This window comes from Oncorhynchus kisutch, linkage group LG22, assembly GCF_002021735.2.
Source record: "Oncorhynchus kisutch isolate 150728-3 linkage group LG22, Okis_V2, whole genome shotgun sequence".
Lineage (NCBI taxonomy): Eukaryota > Metazoa > Chordata > Actinopteri > Salmoniformes > Salmonidae > Oncorhynchus > Oncorhynchus kisutch.
The window spans coordinates 7,893,225-7,906,481 of NC_034195.2; the positions used below are offsets into that span (position 1 = coordinate 7,893,225).

At 39.6% G+C, this 13,257-nt stretch overlaps 2 protein-coding genes across 4 annotated transcripts; one reads left to right on the top strand and one right to left on the bottom strand.

Annotated features, from left to right (window-relative positions):
* Positions 1 to 1,129: 1,129 nt before the first annotated feature.
* On the top strand, positions 1,130 to 2,990 carry cd59b (CD59 molecule (CD59 blood group) b). 3 transcript variants are annotated; one of them, XR_004204874.1, is made up of 4 exons: positions 1,130 to 1,195; positions 1,403 to 1,479; positions 1,794 to 1,895; positions 2,085 to 2,990. XR_004204874.1 is itself a non-coding variant. In XM_020456396.2 (3 exons), exons 1-3 carry the CDS (start codon positions 1,425 to 1,427, stop codon positions 2,282 to 2,284), a joined length of 357 nt encoding a protein of 118 aa, XP_020311985.1. In that variant the 5' UTR covers positions 1,208 to 1,424; the 3' UTR covers positions 2,285 to 2,990. The 3 variants fall into 3 exon arrangements, 1 of the variants encoding a protein (XP_020311985.1); XR_004204875.1 differs by having other exon boundaries at positions 1,144 to 1,201; XM_020456396.2 differs by lacking the exon at positions 1,130 to 1,195 and having other exon boundaries at positions 1,208 to 1,479.
* A 190-nt stretch (positions 2,991 to 3,180) lies between these two features.
* kcnj11l (potassium inwardly rectifying channel subfamily J member 11, like) lies at positions 3,181 to 12,852 on the bottom strand. The gene is made up of 6 exons (XM_020456392.2): positions 12,690 to 12,852; positions 11,818 to 12,009; positions 11,234 to 11,473; positions 10,731 to 11,000; positions 8,269 to 8,476; positions 3,181 to 4,312 (listed from the first exon to the last, which is right to left on the bottom strand). Exons 2-6 carry the CDS (start codon positions 11,977 to 11,979, stop codon positions 3,861 to 3,863), a joined length of 1,332 nt encoding a protein of 443 aa, XP_020311981.1. The 5' UTR covers positions 11,980 to 12,009; positions 12,690 to 12,852; the 3' UTR covers positions 3,181 to 3,860.
* Between the last annotated feature and the right edge of the window lie 405 nt (positions 12,853 to 13,257).

A 13,257-nucleotide genomic window follows, 5' to 3' on the forward strand; every position in this document is an offset into this window, starting at 1 on the left:
TGAAGTAATGATTTATTTCTTAAGTCATTTTATAACTTATTTTTTATAGAGATTTCATTGTACAAAATAATGCTCTTGTCCTACATAAACCCAGCATCATGTAGAATAGTATACATGCCTTCAAGCAAGAGGCCAATCAAGTAGTCTTTGTTGAGGCCCATCAATAGCGATAAGTGGCTGGGCCAAATATTTTGTCGTCATAACGTCCACTTTGTCTCGAAAGAGTGCAGATGGCATGGCTTTCTTGCATGAGTTATTCTATTCTGCAAGACTAACCATTTGTTACATTAATTGCATAAATCGAATACAATTACTTCAGTTCCCTTGGAAGAAAGTGTTCTCAATGCAATATTGTCAAAAGCACAAACTGATATCAATCACATTCAAATGCTTACACACGAGACCCATAGAGAGGTCATGAATTGGACTTATAGATATCTCTATACAGAACACAGATGGACACTGACATACAGTATGCCTTTTGTAAACACCAGCTGGGCGTACTGAAAAGATGTCTGAATAATCAGTGTGTCATCCCCGGTGACTGGTAGTTCCCTATCCAACTTTAGGCAGGCAACGCCAATACACAAACCATTGCCATTTCTTAAAAGATTGTAGGTATATAAGGATGTTGCTGATCATATGAAACACTCCATATTCCAGCAAATGTATATGAAATGTTGACAGTCACTTGTAGGCTACCTTCCAGACCAGTTACTTAATAGTGCAGGGTACTCTGTTGCCCTAGACTTAGCTACATTGCTGTTGGAGGGATAATGCTCATAGGGAGCAACACACATTTGTAATAACACAAGGTACTTGAACTAAATTAAATTTTGACAGATCGGTTTGTTTTCCAGCTGAGGTACAGCACAGTGACCTAGGGTACCCTTTCATAGGTTGGCCTGAAAACTAGAGTAAGGAAAGTAAAATACATCTTAATATGACATTTAATAAAATGCACATACAATTATATTTGTATTCTGGGTGCACGTTTTGTTGAAATGTTATCCATAGAAAGAATGCCAAAACCAGCAAGACACAATTGAACAGTTCCTCTGGGGACTGGGGAGGAGCTGTGTTTGACAGAGAGCCTTTGTACTGGACAAAGAAGTCTTCATATTAGATAGATCAGCCTGACTGCTGCCGGTCATTTCATGCTGAACTTGGAGGAGGCATAACGCTAATCAATAGAGTAGGTGTGAGTATTGATTGTATCCTAGTTAGCAACCTAATTTAACCTTTGTCTTAATTCCCTTTGTATTCTTGGAGGGTATCTGGGAATGGTTAAGACTTTCCATACTGACTGCTACAAGAAGGATATAGCTTGATGATTCATGTGTTTGATCTAGTTTGTCTACAGATTTGACATTTTCCTAAAAGAATACGGTCTTATATTTAGGGGACATTACAAGGCAGCAAAAATGAAGCGCTCCCTTGGACTTTGCTTGGTGGTCTGTTTTGGGATACTCGATTTGGGTAAGTGCACTTTGGCTGTAGTGCGCTTTTAAATTGCTGTATGAGGTTTGACGAGTGCTATATCACGCCTTTTGGTGAAAGATGAGGAATACTAAACACAACTCATTCATTATAAGAATAGCTTCATTTTCTGACATGTTATATATGATGTGTTTAATATGTTGCATGAAAACAATTGCAGTTTGTAGGTTAATGTTTTCTTGCCTCGGAGCCAATTGTACTCTCAGAGTGATACAAACTACATTTATAAGTTGATGTTTGAAAAATATATCTGACTTCAAATAACCTACTCATTAAAAAATATATATTTTTAGGCTGTGCACTTCGTTGCTTCAAGTGCTCCGATTACACTGGGCGCTGCGAAAATGTTCAAGACTGCACTTATGAAGATTCCTGTTTATCTCTGAGTGAAAAAGGTGTGTTTTTAAGTAACTTTGACTAAAATGTCATGTAAATATAAGTTTGCTATAGGCTTTTAGCTGGGTAAAATGTACATTTAAATTTGATTACACCATATGTAGGACGTTGGCTGAAACATTTTGTATATTCCTATTTGAGGTTTAAGGCATTTGATTGTAATTGAGTAACAGTTTTATTCTTTATAGGTGGGAAGACAATTCGACAGTGTATCAGATACACAGACTGTGACAATTCTCGACTTTCCCAGATGTTCCCTGCCGTCTCCGGGTTCACGTACCGGTGTTGCAGCAGCAACCTGTGTAATAGTAGTACCACTATTGCCACGAGAGGGCCAGTTTTCGCTTTGATGGGGTCACTATTGGTCTTCTGGTGGTCCTCACTGTGAGCTCCAACTGCCGTGCACAGCTGACGCAGAGCCCTCAATGGAGCTGGAGATTGCAGTCAGTAATATGATTTTATGTTGTTGTTGATAGTTAAATGTGGTTGTTTTAAATTGTGGATGAACAATGTCCGACTTAGCTGCAGTCTTTCCTGTTTTCTCAAATGCTTTTTTTTCAGTGAACTAACCTAGAGGAACACTCGAAATAGAAATCTACATGTTTATTGATATTGGTTGTTGTAAATTGATACTTGACAGTTATGTGCATATTAGGCCATTCACTTTAGAAGCATCAGGCTAAGACAACCTCGTTCATCCAATAATGAATAACCGGGAACATTGTACATGCTATCCATACTGTAGTCTGAAGCAGGGTTTCGTCCCACTTTATGTACACTTACTACAGCCTCATTTTACCATGATGATTCATCAATTTCACTAGGAACGCAGACTAGTCGTGAAGATAGGCTGCACAGATGGGAGGGGATATGCTAGTAGTCTATTCACCCACCTAGGCACCTACTCACCCAAGTCAAGACGGGAAAAATGTCAGCTGAAAATATATTTCCCCAGTGTTTTAAGTTGTGATAAGAAATATGTTTCAATAACATTTAAAACCATGTTAAAGGTTGTGAAAATTGTCAATCAGTTTTATTCTCACTTGTAGAAGACTCACCCAAACCAATAAAATGACCTACCGGTATTTGAAAGAGACTGTTTCCCATTTCTTTCTAACCCTGTTTATAATAGCAAGGAGGTTATCCACAGTAGCTGCCATAAATGGACTGTTAAGTTTCCTTAATACAATGTTCAACTAGCAGCTAGCTTACTAGCTAGCAACAAAAACAAAAAACAACAATAGTATTGGATTCTCCATCAACACACTGCAATTTAAGACACACTTTTGAAAGTACGGCCAAGTGCAGCTTTTAATTATTTAACTATTTAAACAGTTTATTTTTTCTGGAATTGTTTCAATTTGTTATTTTATGAGTTGTCGGGACGGATGTGGGTAGGGAAAGTTGCTATGCACCGGAGCACTGCGAATGGTTGACCAGCCAATAATGTGCCCAAAATTTAATTACACTAGTTGTTTGCATAACATTTGGAATATAATTTAATGTTCACATCAAAAATTGATTATCAATAAATACAAATAAATACATATTAAAAACATCCCGTGGCATTATGTGGGATGCAGTGGGATCTAAAAAGGATTCTGGGAACCCTCTCTTACAATTTAACTTCATTTATGTTAAGGTAAAATAACAATGACAATACTGTTGACTAAGGGCTCTATTCAATCTGTAAAGCCGAGGCGTTACAGATCTCACAATATAAATGTAAAGGTCATTTCTGATTGAGCCAACATATTCAACGTTTACCATGAATGCAGTCTCCGCTAAAGCAGGAACATTACCTTTAGATTTCAATCAGCTGTAAAACTAAACTTCCGTGGTGTGGACTCAATAAAGTCCTAAGTCAACACAACTATTTACACAAATAAAAATGAAAACAAAGGTAATCATTTCACGAGAGCATTATATCAATACATGAACCTTATTTTCTGGCATCAATTTTACTATTCTCTGTCACTAAAGTCTCCCAGACCTTCCACCTCAATCTTTCGACCAATCTCTTCCAGCCGAACTGTTTTCTTCTGCCCATTCTTCTCCTTTGCTTTCACATGCTCCTCTTTCTCTGGCTGTGCTGCATACCAGGGCCGGGAGGCAGAGCTGCTATCACAAGTCCGTCCCCCTCTTCGGAACCCTCCCCTGCCAGCCCTGACCAATCCCCAGCCCTGTAGCTGGCCTTCAGGCACGTCCCCCTCCTGCACTCCTCGTATCTGGTCCAGCTCCTTGGCGCTGAGGGCGGGCATGCGCACAGGGACAGTGTTCCCGAACTTCGAGTAGTCCACTGAGTAGCGGCCATCCTCCTCTGTCATGATGGAAACGAAACGCCGGCCCCACAGAATCTCCTCGGGGGTGTAGGAAGTACGCGCCTGCATGGTGATACCTGTGGTCTCCACCACACCTGTCAATCAACAAAGACAATAAATCAGTCATTTGTTTTTGACGAATCAGAATACCACAAATGGTTGATTACTTAGAATGAAATTCAAAATTAATTTATTTGTTTGTGATACTGTAGACATGAAAGAGTATACAAAAAAAGCTATAATTTGAAGGGCTACAGTAGACCACTTGAGGTCTGAAAACATCTGACAAACTTTGATTTTGGAGTGAACTATCACTTGAAGGCTGTAGGCTCTATTTTAACAAACCTAACACAATGGTAAATGTTAGTGCTGGCGTCAGGAATATTTTCGTTATTTTCACAACCGGAATTATGGGTGCAAAAGGGCTGGGTTTTGATGAATAAAACAAGTGTGTGTGTCGAGGCTTGGCTCAGAACGTGCTCCATGGCTAAATATGTGGTTGCTTAAAGTTGTGTATTTACAGTCTTATGTATTACATAGTCATAAACTCTAAATATGTTAGTCCGTTATAGCCTAGTTTGCCCCATATTTTCTAAATATGTTGAACATGTTTGTAGTCCCCAATTGTTCTCATTGCATTGCTTCAATATGGAAATACATTGTTAAACATTGGCTAAAGCATTCGCACTGATATAGGAGCAAAATGCCATGCCAAACATAGTCAATTAAGCAGAATTCAATTCACTGGGCTATTGATAAGGCCTAAAAATACAGTTTATAATTCAAATTATTCTAATTAAAGAAGACATCAAAACTATGTAATAACACTTATGGAATCATGTAGTAACCAAAAAAAGTGTTAAATCCAAATATATTTTATATTTGACATTCTTTAAAGTAGCCACCCTTTGCCTTGATGACATCTTTGCACACTCTTGGCATTCTCTCAACCAGCTTCACCTGGAATGCTTTCCCAACAGTCTTGAAGGAATTCCCACATATGCTGAGCACTTGTTGGCTGATTTTCCTTCACTCTGAGGTCCACAATGAGGATTAGGCACAATAGTGGACTTTGCGGTTAGCCTTCAAAATAAAAGTATGTCATTGACTGTGATGCAAATTAATACAAATAGTAGAATTATGCCATACTTTTATTTTGAAGGCTAACAGCAAAGTCCACTATTGTGGCTAGCGACCACCATTAATCAAATCAGAACTGTCTTATAAATTAGGGTTATTTTAGAGAATGACACCTAGCTATATAGTTAGCTAGCTAACTATAGCTACTGAAACAGATTGTTGTATTATTTGACACGTCAAATAGTGTTATTTGACGTGTATCTTTTTGACACGCAAAGACCCAAGCGGCATCCATAGAAATCTTGGTTGAGAATGAAACGACTGAACAACGAAACAGCACAGCAAGTAAGTGAAAGAAATAGGATTTGATTATGTTTTACTGGTAATTGGCTCTTATGTAAATACCAACAAAATACATTTTTGGTCAGTGGTGTGTGTGTGTGTAACCTTTATTTAACTAGGCGGGTCAGTTAAGAACAAATTCTTATTTACAATGATGGCCTGGACGACACTGGGCCAATTGTGCTCTGCCCTATGGGACTCCCAATCACGTCCGGATGTGATACAGTCTGGATTCGAACCAGGGACTGTAATGACGCCTCTTGCACTGAGATGCAGTGCCTTAGACCGCTGCATCCATGTATGTTAACTATTTAACTGTACTAGAATGATTAAAAGGCAGCCAACATTTTAAATATTGGTTATCGCTATCGGGTTTCTTTTGGCAAGGAAAATATTGGATATCGATATTGGCCAAAAATGTAATATTGGTGCATCACTACTTACTTAATCTGTAGCCTAATAGACTGCATGGTTTCCAGAGTCGTAGTGGGAGGACCTCACTCCATGTCATCGAGTGACTCAAAGTCATGATGGTTATTATATCAATATCTGCATATAAAGGCATTTCCACCATCATTTCTCGCATAATGAATTTTACCGACACAAAAAGATCCCCACCATGGCGAATGAACAAATGATCTGTCGGCATTTATAAAATTGTACCGAAACTACATGTTTCCATCACAGCTTTCATATTTTTGTTTTTATAGGGTATGACTTTACACGCATAACAACTGTGGATGGAATCGTGGTTATAGTTGAAGACTTTTGAGTCATAAAAGTGCATTAAAATTACTAAGGAGCCGTGCACACTTTGGAGAAGTGTGTGGTCACTTGGACACACCAGTGAGTCCTCGCATGCAAACCCTTGTCATTTTTTGTCTTATGTTGCACCTACCCCACATTTACCAGGAATATTCTTATCGTGTTACTGAATGTATCCAGAGTATTTTCTGATTTCGTTATCAATGAATGCAGCAAAGTACAGTAAATGTAAAATCCACATAAAATCAACAGTGTAATGTTTGGATTCAGTCGTGTCAGGTTGTGTCCTCAATTTTGATCTAATCATTTCCCCATCATCTCCAAACTGTTCCCTTTCAATTGCTACCATGGTTTTGCAATATGCTTTTCATATTTATTCTGTAAGAAACATTTCAATTTAGCCCTATCCATATACAGTGCATTCGGAAAGTATTCAGCCCCCTTGACTTTTTCCACATTTTGTGACATCAGTCTCATTCTAAAATTGATTAAATTAAATCTACACACAATAACTCATCATGACAAAACAAAAACTGTTTTTTATTTTTTTTATTTACATAATTATTCAGACCCTTTACTCAGTACTTTATTGAAGCACCTTTGGCAGCGATTACAGCCTTGCGTCTTTTTGGGTATGACACTACAAGCTTGGCACACCTGTACTTGGGGAGTTTCTCGCATTCTTCTCTGCAGATCCTCTCAAGCTCTGTCAGGTTGGATGGGGAGCGTTGCTGCATAGCTATTTTCAGGTCTCTCCAGAGATGTTCGATCGGGTTCAAGCTGGGCCACTCAAGGACATTCAGAGACTTCTCCCGAAGCCACTTCTGCGTTGTCTTGGCTGTGTGATTAGGGTCGTTGTCCTGTTGGAAGGTGAACCTTCGCCCCAGTCTGAGGTCCTGAGCACTCTGGAGCAGGTTTTCATCAAGGATCTCTCTGTACTTTGCTATGCTCATCTTTCCCTCGATCCCAGTCCCTGCCGCTGAAAAACATCCCCACAGCATGATGCTGCTACCACCATGCTTCACCGTAGGGATGGTATTGGCCAGGTGATGAGCGGTGCCTGGTTTCCTCCAGACGTGACACTTGGCATTTTCAGGCCAATGAGTTCTGAATACTTATGTAAATAAGGTATTTCTGTTTTTATTTGTAATAAATTAGCAAACGTTTGTCAAAACCTGTTTTCGCTTTGTCATTATTGTGTGTATATAATTAATTTAATCCATTTTAGAATTATGCTGTAATGTAACAAAATGTGGAAAAATGGAAGGGGTCTGAATTCCTTCTGAATGCACTGTAGGCCAATTCCCACGAATGTAATGGGTTAACACAAAACTACCAAAACAATTAGTTATAGTGAATATGGCAATCGAAAAGCCCAAATCAGCGGTAAGATGTGCAATAAGCAAGATGTGAGTTGTGTCCACTCCAGTCTACACAACTCTGCCGGTAAAAAACATTTTTCTACAGAGCATTTGGTAGCATCACCCAACAATGATTTGACATTACAAAAGCTATTTCACATTCAATTGAAGGTGCTGCACAGATATACACATTTTAGATCAAGGATAGGCTTTCCTTGGCCCGAGCAGCTGCGCTCTGTGTTCTGAATAGTTTGACAGGCTACTGAAGGAGAGGACGCATCAATTCAGTCACTAAAGATTAGGGTTATTTTCTGAGTAATAAACATTAGTGGACCGGCAGTTCGTAACGTTTGAAACGATTTTCTGTCCGATTCATGCTGCAGTTGAATCGGTTTGGGCTCCCGATGCACTAGCTCTTAAATATTTGAACCGGGGACCGATCCGATGCGTATCGGTGAATCGTTCCATCCCTATGAACAACACATCATCATCTCCCATCCTACCTTCAAGAATCACAATGATCTCCATGTCCTCTGTGGCAAGGGAGTGGGCGGAGACCTCATAGAGTGGGCTGCCACGTTCTATGGTGTGACTAATGATGAGAGGGGACACCAGGAAGATGCCGTTGCTCCTAAGGGGATTCTCCACCTGGATATCCAGCTGGCAGACAGGGATCACCTCACCCTCAGTGGTGACTGTCCGGCGGATCACCTGCCACCGGCAGACAGAGAGAGGGGACGTATTAGAGAGCTCCTCATCACTCACTACAGCCCCAAAACCGTCAATGGTTTCACATGATATTGGTCATCTGTTAAAGCCATAATCAGCTACCTAACTGAGCACTTATTGAAAATACTTTCATAACCATACATAACCCAGAAATGTACATTTTGTGATTAAAGAGGTTATTGCACAGTAATAACAGTGTGAATACTGCATTTGAACCCAAAACTACCACCTCACATTTACGCTGATGGTCCCATTTACTAGCGATCGGGGGAAAAAATAATAGTTACATATCGGAATCAATCACTCAATCAAATGTATTTATAAAGCCCTTCTTACATCAGAATATGTCACAAAGTGCTATACAGAAACCCAGCCTCAAACCCCAAACAGCAAGCAATGCAGATGTAAAAGCATGGTGACTAGAAAAACTCCCTAGAAAGGCCAGAACCTAGGATGAAACCGAGAAAGGAGCCATGCTCTGAGGGGTGGCCAGTCCTCTTCTGGCTGTGCCGGGTGGAGATTATAAGAGTACATGGCCATTTAAGGCCAGATTGTTCTTCAAGATGTTTAAATGTTCATAGATTACCAGCAGGGTCAAATATTATTTTTGACGATATATCGTAATCGGTTTGACAATATCGCAGTATTATTTTTGCGCTAGTTGGCTATACCTACACCAAAACAACAACAAAATGTCCCTTCAAAGATTGTTCTCCATCTTCTTTTTAAATAGGAAGCCAATTTGTTTTCAGTACTTATTTCCATGACTGATGAAAACTTGTTTTCTCATGGCTCTCTTGTCCCTCTGCGGCAGACATATGGTGAGCAATGTTTGGAACATCGAATCACAATAATATCCGTATTGAAACGCAACGTGTATTTGTGGTACAGTGGGATTAAAACTGATTTAATTATATTTTTTTGTCAATGATCTACACAAAATACTCTATTGTCAAAGTGTAAGAAAAGTTCTAACATATATCAAAAATGCATGAAAAATATAACACCAATATATCTTCATTAGCTAAGTATTCAACCCCGTTTGACAGTGATTACAGCAGTGAGTCTATCTGGTTAAGTCTCTTAAGAGCTTTACACACCTGGATTGTACAATATTTGCACATTATTATTTATTACATTCTTCAAGCTCTGTCAAGTTGGATGTTGATCATTGCTAGACAGCCATTTTCAAGTCTTACCATAGATTTTCATGCGAATTGGTAAGCAACTCCAGTGTATATTTGGCCTTGTGTTTTAGGTTATTGTCCTGCTGAAAGGCGCATTTTTTTCCCAGCGTCTTTTGGAAAGTAGACTGAACCAGGTTTGCCTCTAGGATTTTGCTTGTGCTTAGCTCTATTCCGTTTCTTTCAATCCCAAAAAACTCTGTAGTCCTTGCCGATAACAAGCATACCTATAACATGATGCAGCCAGCACCATGCTTGAAAATATTAAGATTGGTACTCAGTGATGTGTTGGATGTGCCCCAAACATAAAGCGTTGTATCCCGTCCAAAGTGTAATTAATAGCTTCACCATGCTCAAAGGGATATTTCATGTTTTACCCATCTACAAATAGGTGCCCTTCTTTGTGAGGCATTGGAAAACCTCCCTGGTCTTTGTGGTTGAATCTGTGTTTGAAATTCACTGCTCAACTGAGGGACCTTACAGATAATTTTAAGTGTGGGGTACAGAGATGAGGTAGTCTTTCAAAACTCATGTTAAACACTATTATTGCACACAGAGAGATCATGCAACTTATTATGTGACTTGTTTTTACTCCTGAACTTATCTAGGCTTGCCATAACAAAGGGGTTGAATACTTATTGACTCAAGACATTTCAGCTTTACATTTTGTCTTAATTTGTAAAAATTTCTCAAAAGATAATTCCACTTTGACATTATGGGGTATTGTGTGTATGCCAGAGACAAGAAATCTAAATGTAATCCATTTTAAATTCAGGCTGTAAGTCTGAAGGCACAATTGTGAGAATCACAATACACATCCTATCAGCACCTAAGTGTCGTGATAATATCGTATCTTGAGGTCCCTGGCAATTCCCAGCCCTACCAATTACTGTATATCCTGGGCCCAGTATCAGATAGGATAAAATGCATATGAATAGAATGTATGACTCATTGGCTTGAATGGGGACTTTGTTCTATTCATTCTGTTTCTATGCATTTAATCCTAGGCGAAATCCAGATAACTTTAAAAAAAACTGGGCCCTGAGCATAACCTGGAGTTGAATAGTGGCCGAGATGATCATGCTCTTCCGCAGGTCACCCAAGCGGAACATGAACGTGGGCCGGCCTTGGCGTGGTGCGATCACTGCGTTCCGAGAGAAGATGAGGGTCTCTGCTCGCCTGTTAGCCTGAGCAGTCTTCATGAAGACACAGCCAAGCATCACAGCATTGACAATCAGCCCGAGAATGTTCTGGACGATCAGCACCATGATGGCCAGCGGACACTCCTCTGTCACCATTCGCCCCCCGAAACCTATCGTCACCTGGAGGACAGATGGACATGTAAAATCAGATAATGACTCCATACTGTGTACACTGTACTGTATTGTACAGTGCACCAGCAAAGACAATTTCATTCATGTGAGACAAAAGGGCAGGCAAATTATCACATTTTTCTAACGGTCCCATTAAGTGTAGTTTGATATGTTTGTACAAAACTATCTGCAACAATGTTTTACAAAACCAATGTCAAAAGATTTGGTAAGTGGATGCTTACCTGCACTTCGATGGAGAAGAGGAAGGCAGAGGTAAAGGAGTTAATGGCAGTGACACAGGGCACGGGCCCGGGCTCCCCGTTTGGGTCACGGGGTTCCAAGTCACCGTGGGCAAAGGCCATGAGCCACCACATCATGGCAAAGAGCATCCATGAGCAGAGGAAGGCCGAGGTGAAGATGAGGAGGGAGTAATGCCATTTTAGGTCCACCATAGTCGTGAAGACATCCTGAAGGAATCTGCCCTATGGTGGCCAAGAGATGAAAATAAGTATCCATATTACAAGTACAACTCCACTGTTAATCAAATGTAAATCAAACAGGGTTTGTTAGATGATGCTCAACTGCCAGTTTCCTCCGCCTGCATTCTAGAGATGGTTAGTATTGTAGTGGAATGGAGATCTGGGATCCATATGTGTCAAGCATCATCTCATCTCATAGTTGTGCTCATTAAGGATCAGTTTTGCCTTTTAGATCACAACAAATAAGATTACATAGACGGGGGGGCCTGATCCTAGATTAGCTACTCCTACTCTGAGACACTTGATTTTTGGCCAAGAAAAGTAGACATTTTCCAAATGTTTCTGACCTGCTCGCGAATGTTTTTGTGGGCCACATTACAGGATCCATTCTTGGTTATAAACCTGGCCCGTTGGGAATTGGTTTTGAACTGGTTGGGCTGCTTGGCATTCTCTGCCAGTCGGGTCAGAAAGAACCCATCCGGTAGTAGTGGGCCCTTCCGGGCCAGCATATTGCTGGTGAGGAAAAATGATGTATTTCACTGGAAAGAGCACATTTTATTTGATTAAAATCTGTGAAAACAAAATATGTCAATTGAATACATCATATATCAACTGAAACATTTTTCGAGGTGGATATCTATTAGGGCCAATTAATGCAGACAGCATCCTGATGCCAAATCATTAAATACAGTAGTCATTACATAATATCATGAGTCATTCATTTTTAAGCTTATAACGTTTCAAAATAGTCTACACTAGCATAGGTTTATCGCAGTCATTGGATATGCAAATGCAGGTGTACCTCTGAAGGTAGCTGAAGAATTAAACGACATTCGCCATAATATTATTTATCAGGCTATGCTAGCTAGCTAGTCTAGCCAGCTAGCTAGTTTAGCCACTTCAGCCATGAATGCAAATGGAACGAACAACGAAGCATCTATTTTTGAAAGACTTGCTTACTAGCAAGCTTATATAAAAAGCTAGAATTTGAACAATTTAGTCGCCAAGCGAGTGTATAATGTTAACAACACATGTCATCTAGTCGCGTGCACTGTACAAGAAGCAGGTGCACAAGATTTAGGAAAGTGACTGGCTCGCGCGGCCGACGTAAACATCTGTAGTCAGGGTGGTGACGATGATGAGAATGTAGCATTTGTAATTATTACATTCACTGAGTTTCACACCTATGGTTTCACAATATGATAAGCACATATCTTACCTGGATATAAGTGGCAGTGAGTCTTTTGGAAAATAAATTGAACAAAATAACCCAGATGATTTTAGAGCTACGTATGTCCCCAGTCCATTGTACTGGCGCTGTTGCAGAATGTCAAACGTAACCTGAGTGGACCACTGACCCCAATGCATTTAATGCATTTATTTTACAGTACAGCTACTGTAATACATTTTACCGTAATCAATTCTACAGTACCACATATTTTACTGTGATCAAATGTCCAGTGTATTACAAAATGATTGTAATTACAACAATATATCTTATGATATACCTCTGACTATCACTGGATAGTGTCAATACAATACTGAGATATTCATTGTAACTTGATGCCAGAGCAATGAAACAGTACAAAAGAGCAAAAATTACTATTAAACTGTAAGAAAATAATTTCTACTGTATTTTACTGTAATTACAAGGGATTTATTTTTTTATTTTTTTTATTTCACCTTTATTTAACCAGGTAGGCTAGTTTAGAACAAGTTCTCATTTGCAACTGCGACCTGACCAAGATAAAGCATAGCAGTGTGAGCAGACAACAAAGAGTTACACA

Bases quoted from the DNA above. Each gene is read 5' to 3' on its own strand.
- kcnj11l (XM_020456392.2), bottom strand. From the start codon at position 11,979: ATGCTGGCCCGGAAGGGCCCACTACTACCGGATGGGTTCTTTCTGACC. The intron at 11,001-11,233 runs GTAAGCATCCAC...TCTGTCCTCCAG, and splicing joins TCTTCTCCATCGAAGTGCAG to GTGACGATAGGTTTCGGGGG. The intron at 4,313-8,268 runs GTAGGATGGGAG...GTTGATTGACAG, and splicing joins GATCATTGTGATTCTTGAAG to GTGTGGTGGAGACCACAGGT.
- cd59b (XM_020456396.2), top strand. From the start codon at position 1,425: ATGAAGCGCTCCCTTGGACTTTGCTTGGTGGTCTGTTTTGGGATACTC. The intron at 1,480-1,793 runs GTAAGTGCACTT...ATATATTTTTAG, and splicing joins TTTTGGGATACTCGATTTGG to GCTGTGCACTTCGTTGCTTC. The intron at 1,896-2,084 runs GTGTGTTTTTAA...TATTCTTTATAG, and splicing joins TTTATCTCTGAGTGAAAAAG to GTGGGAAGACAATTCGACAG.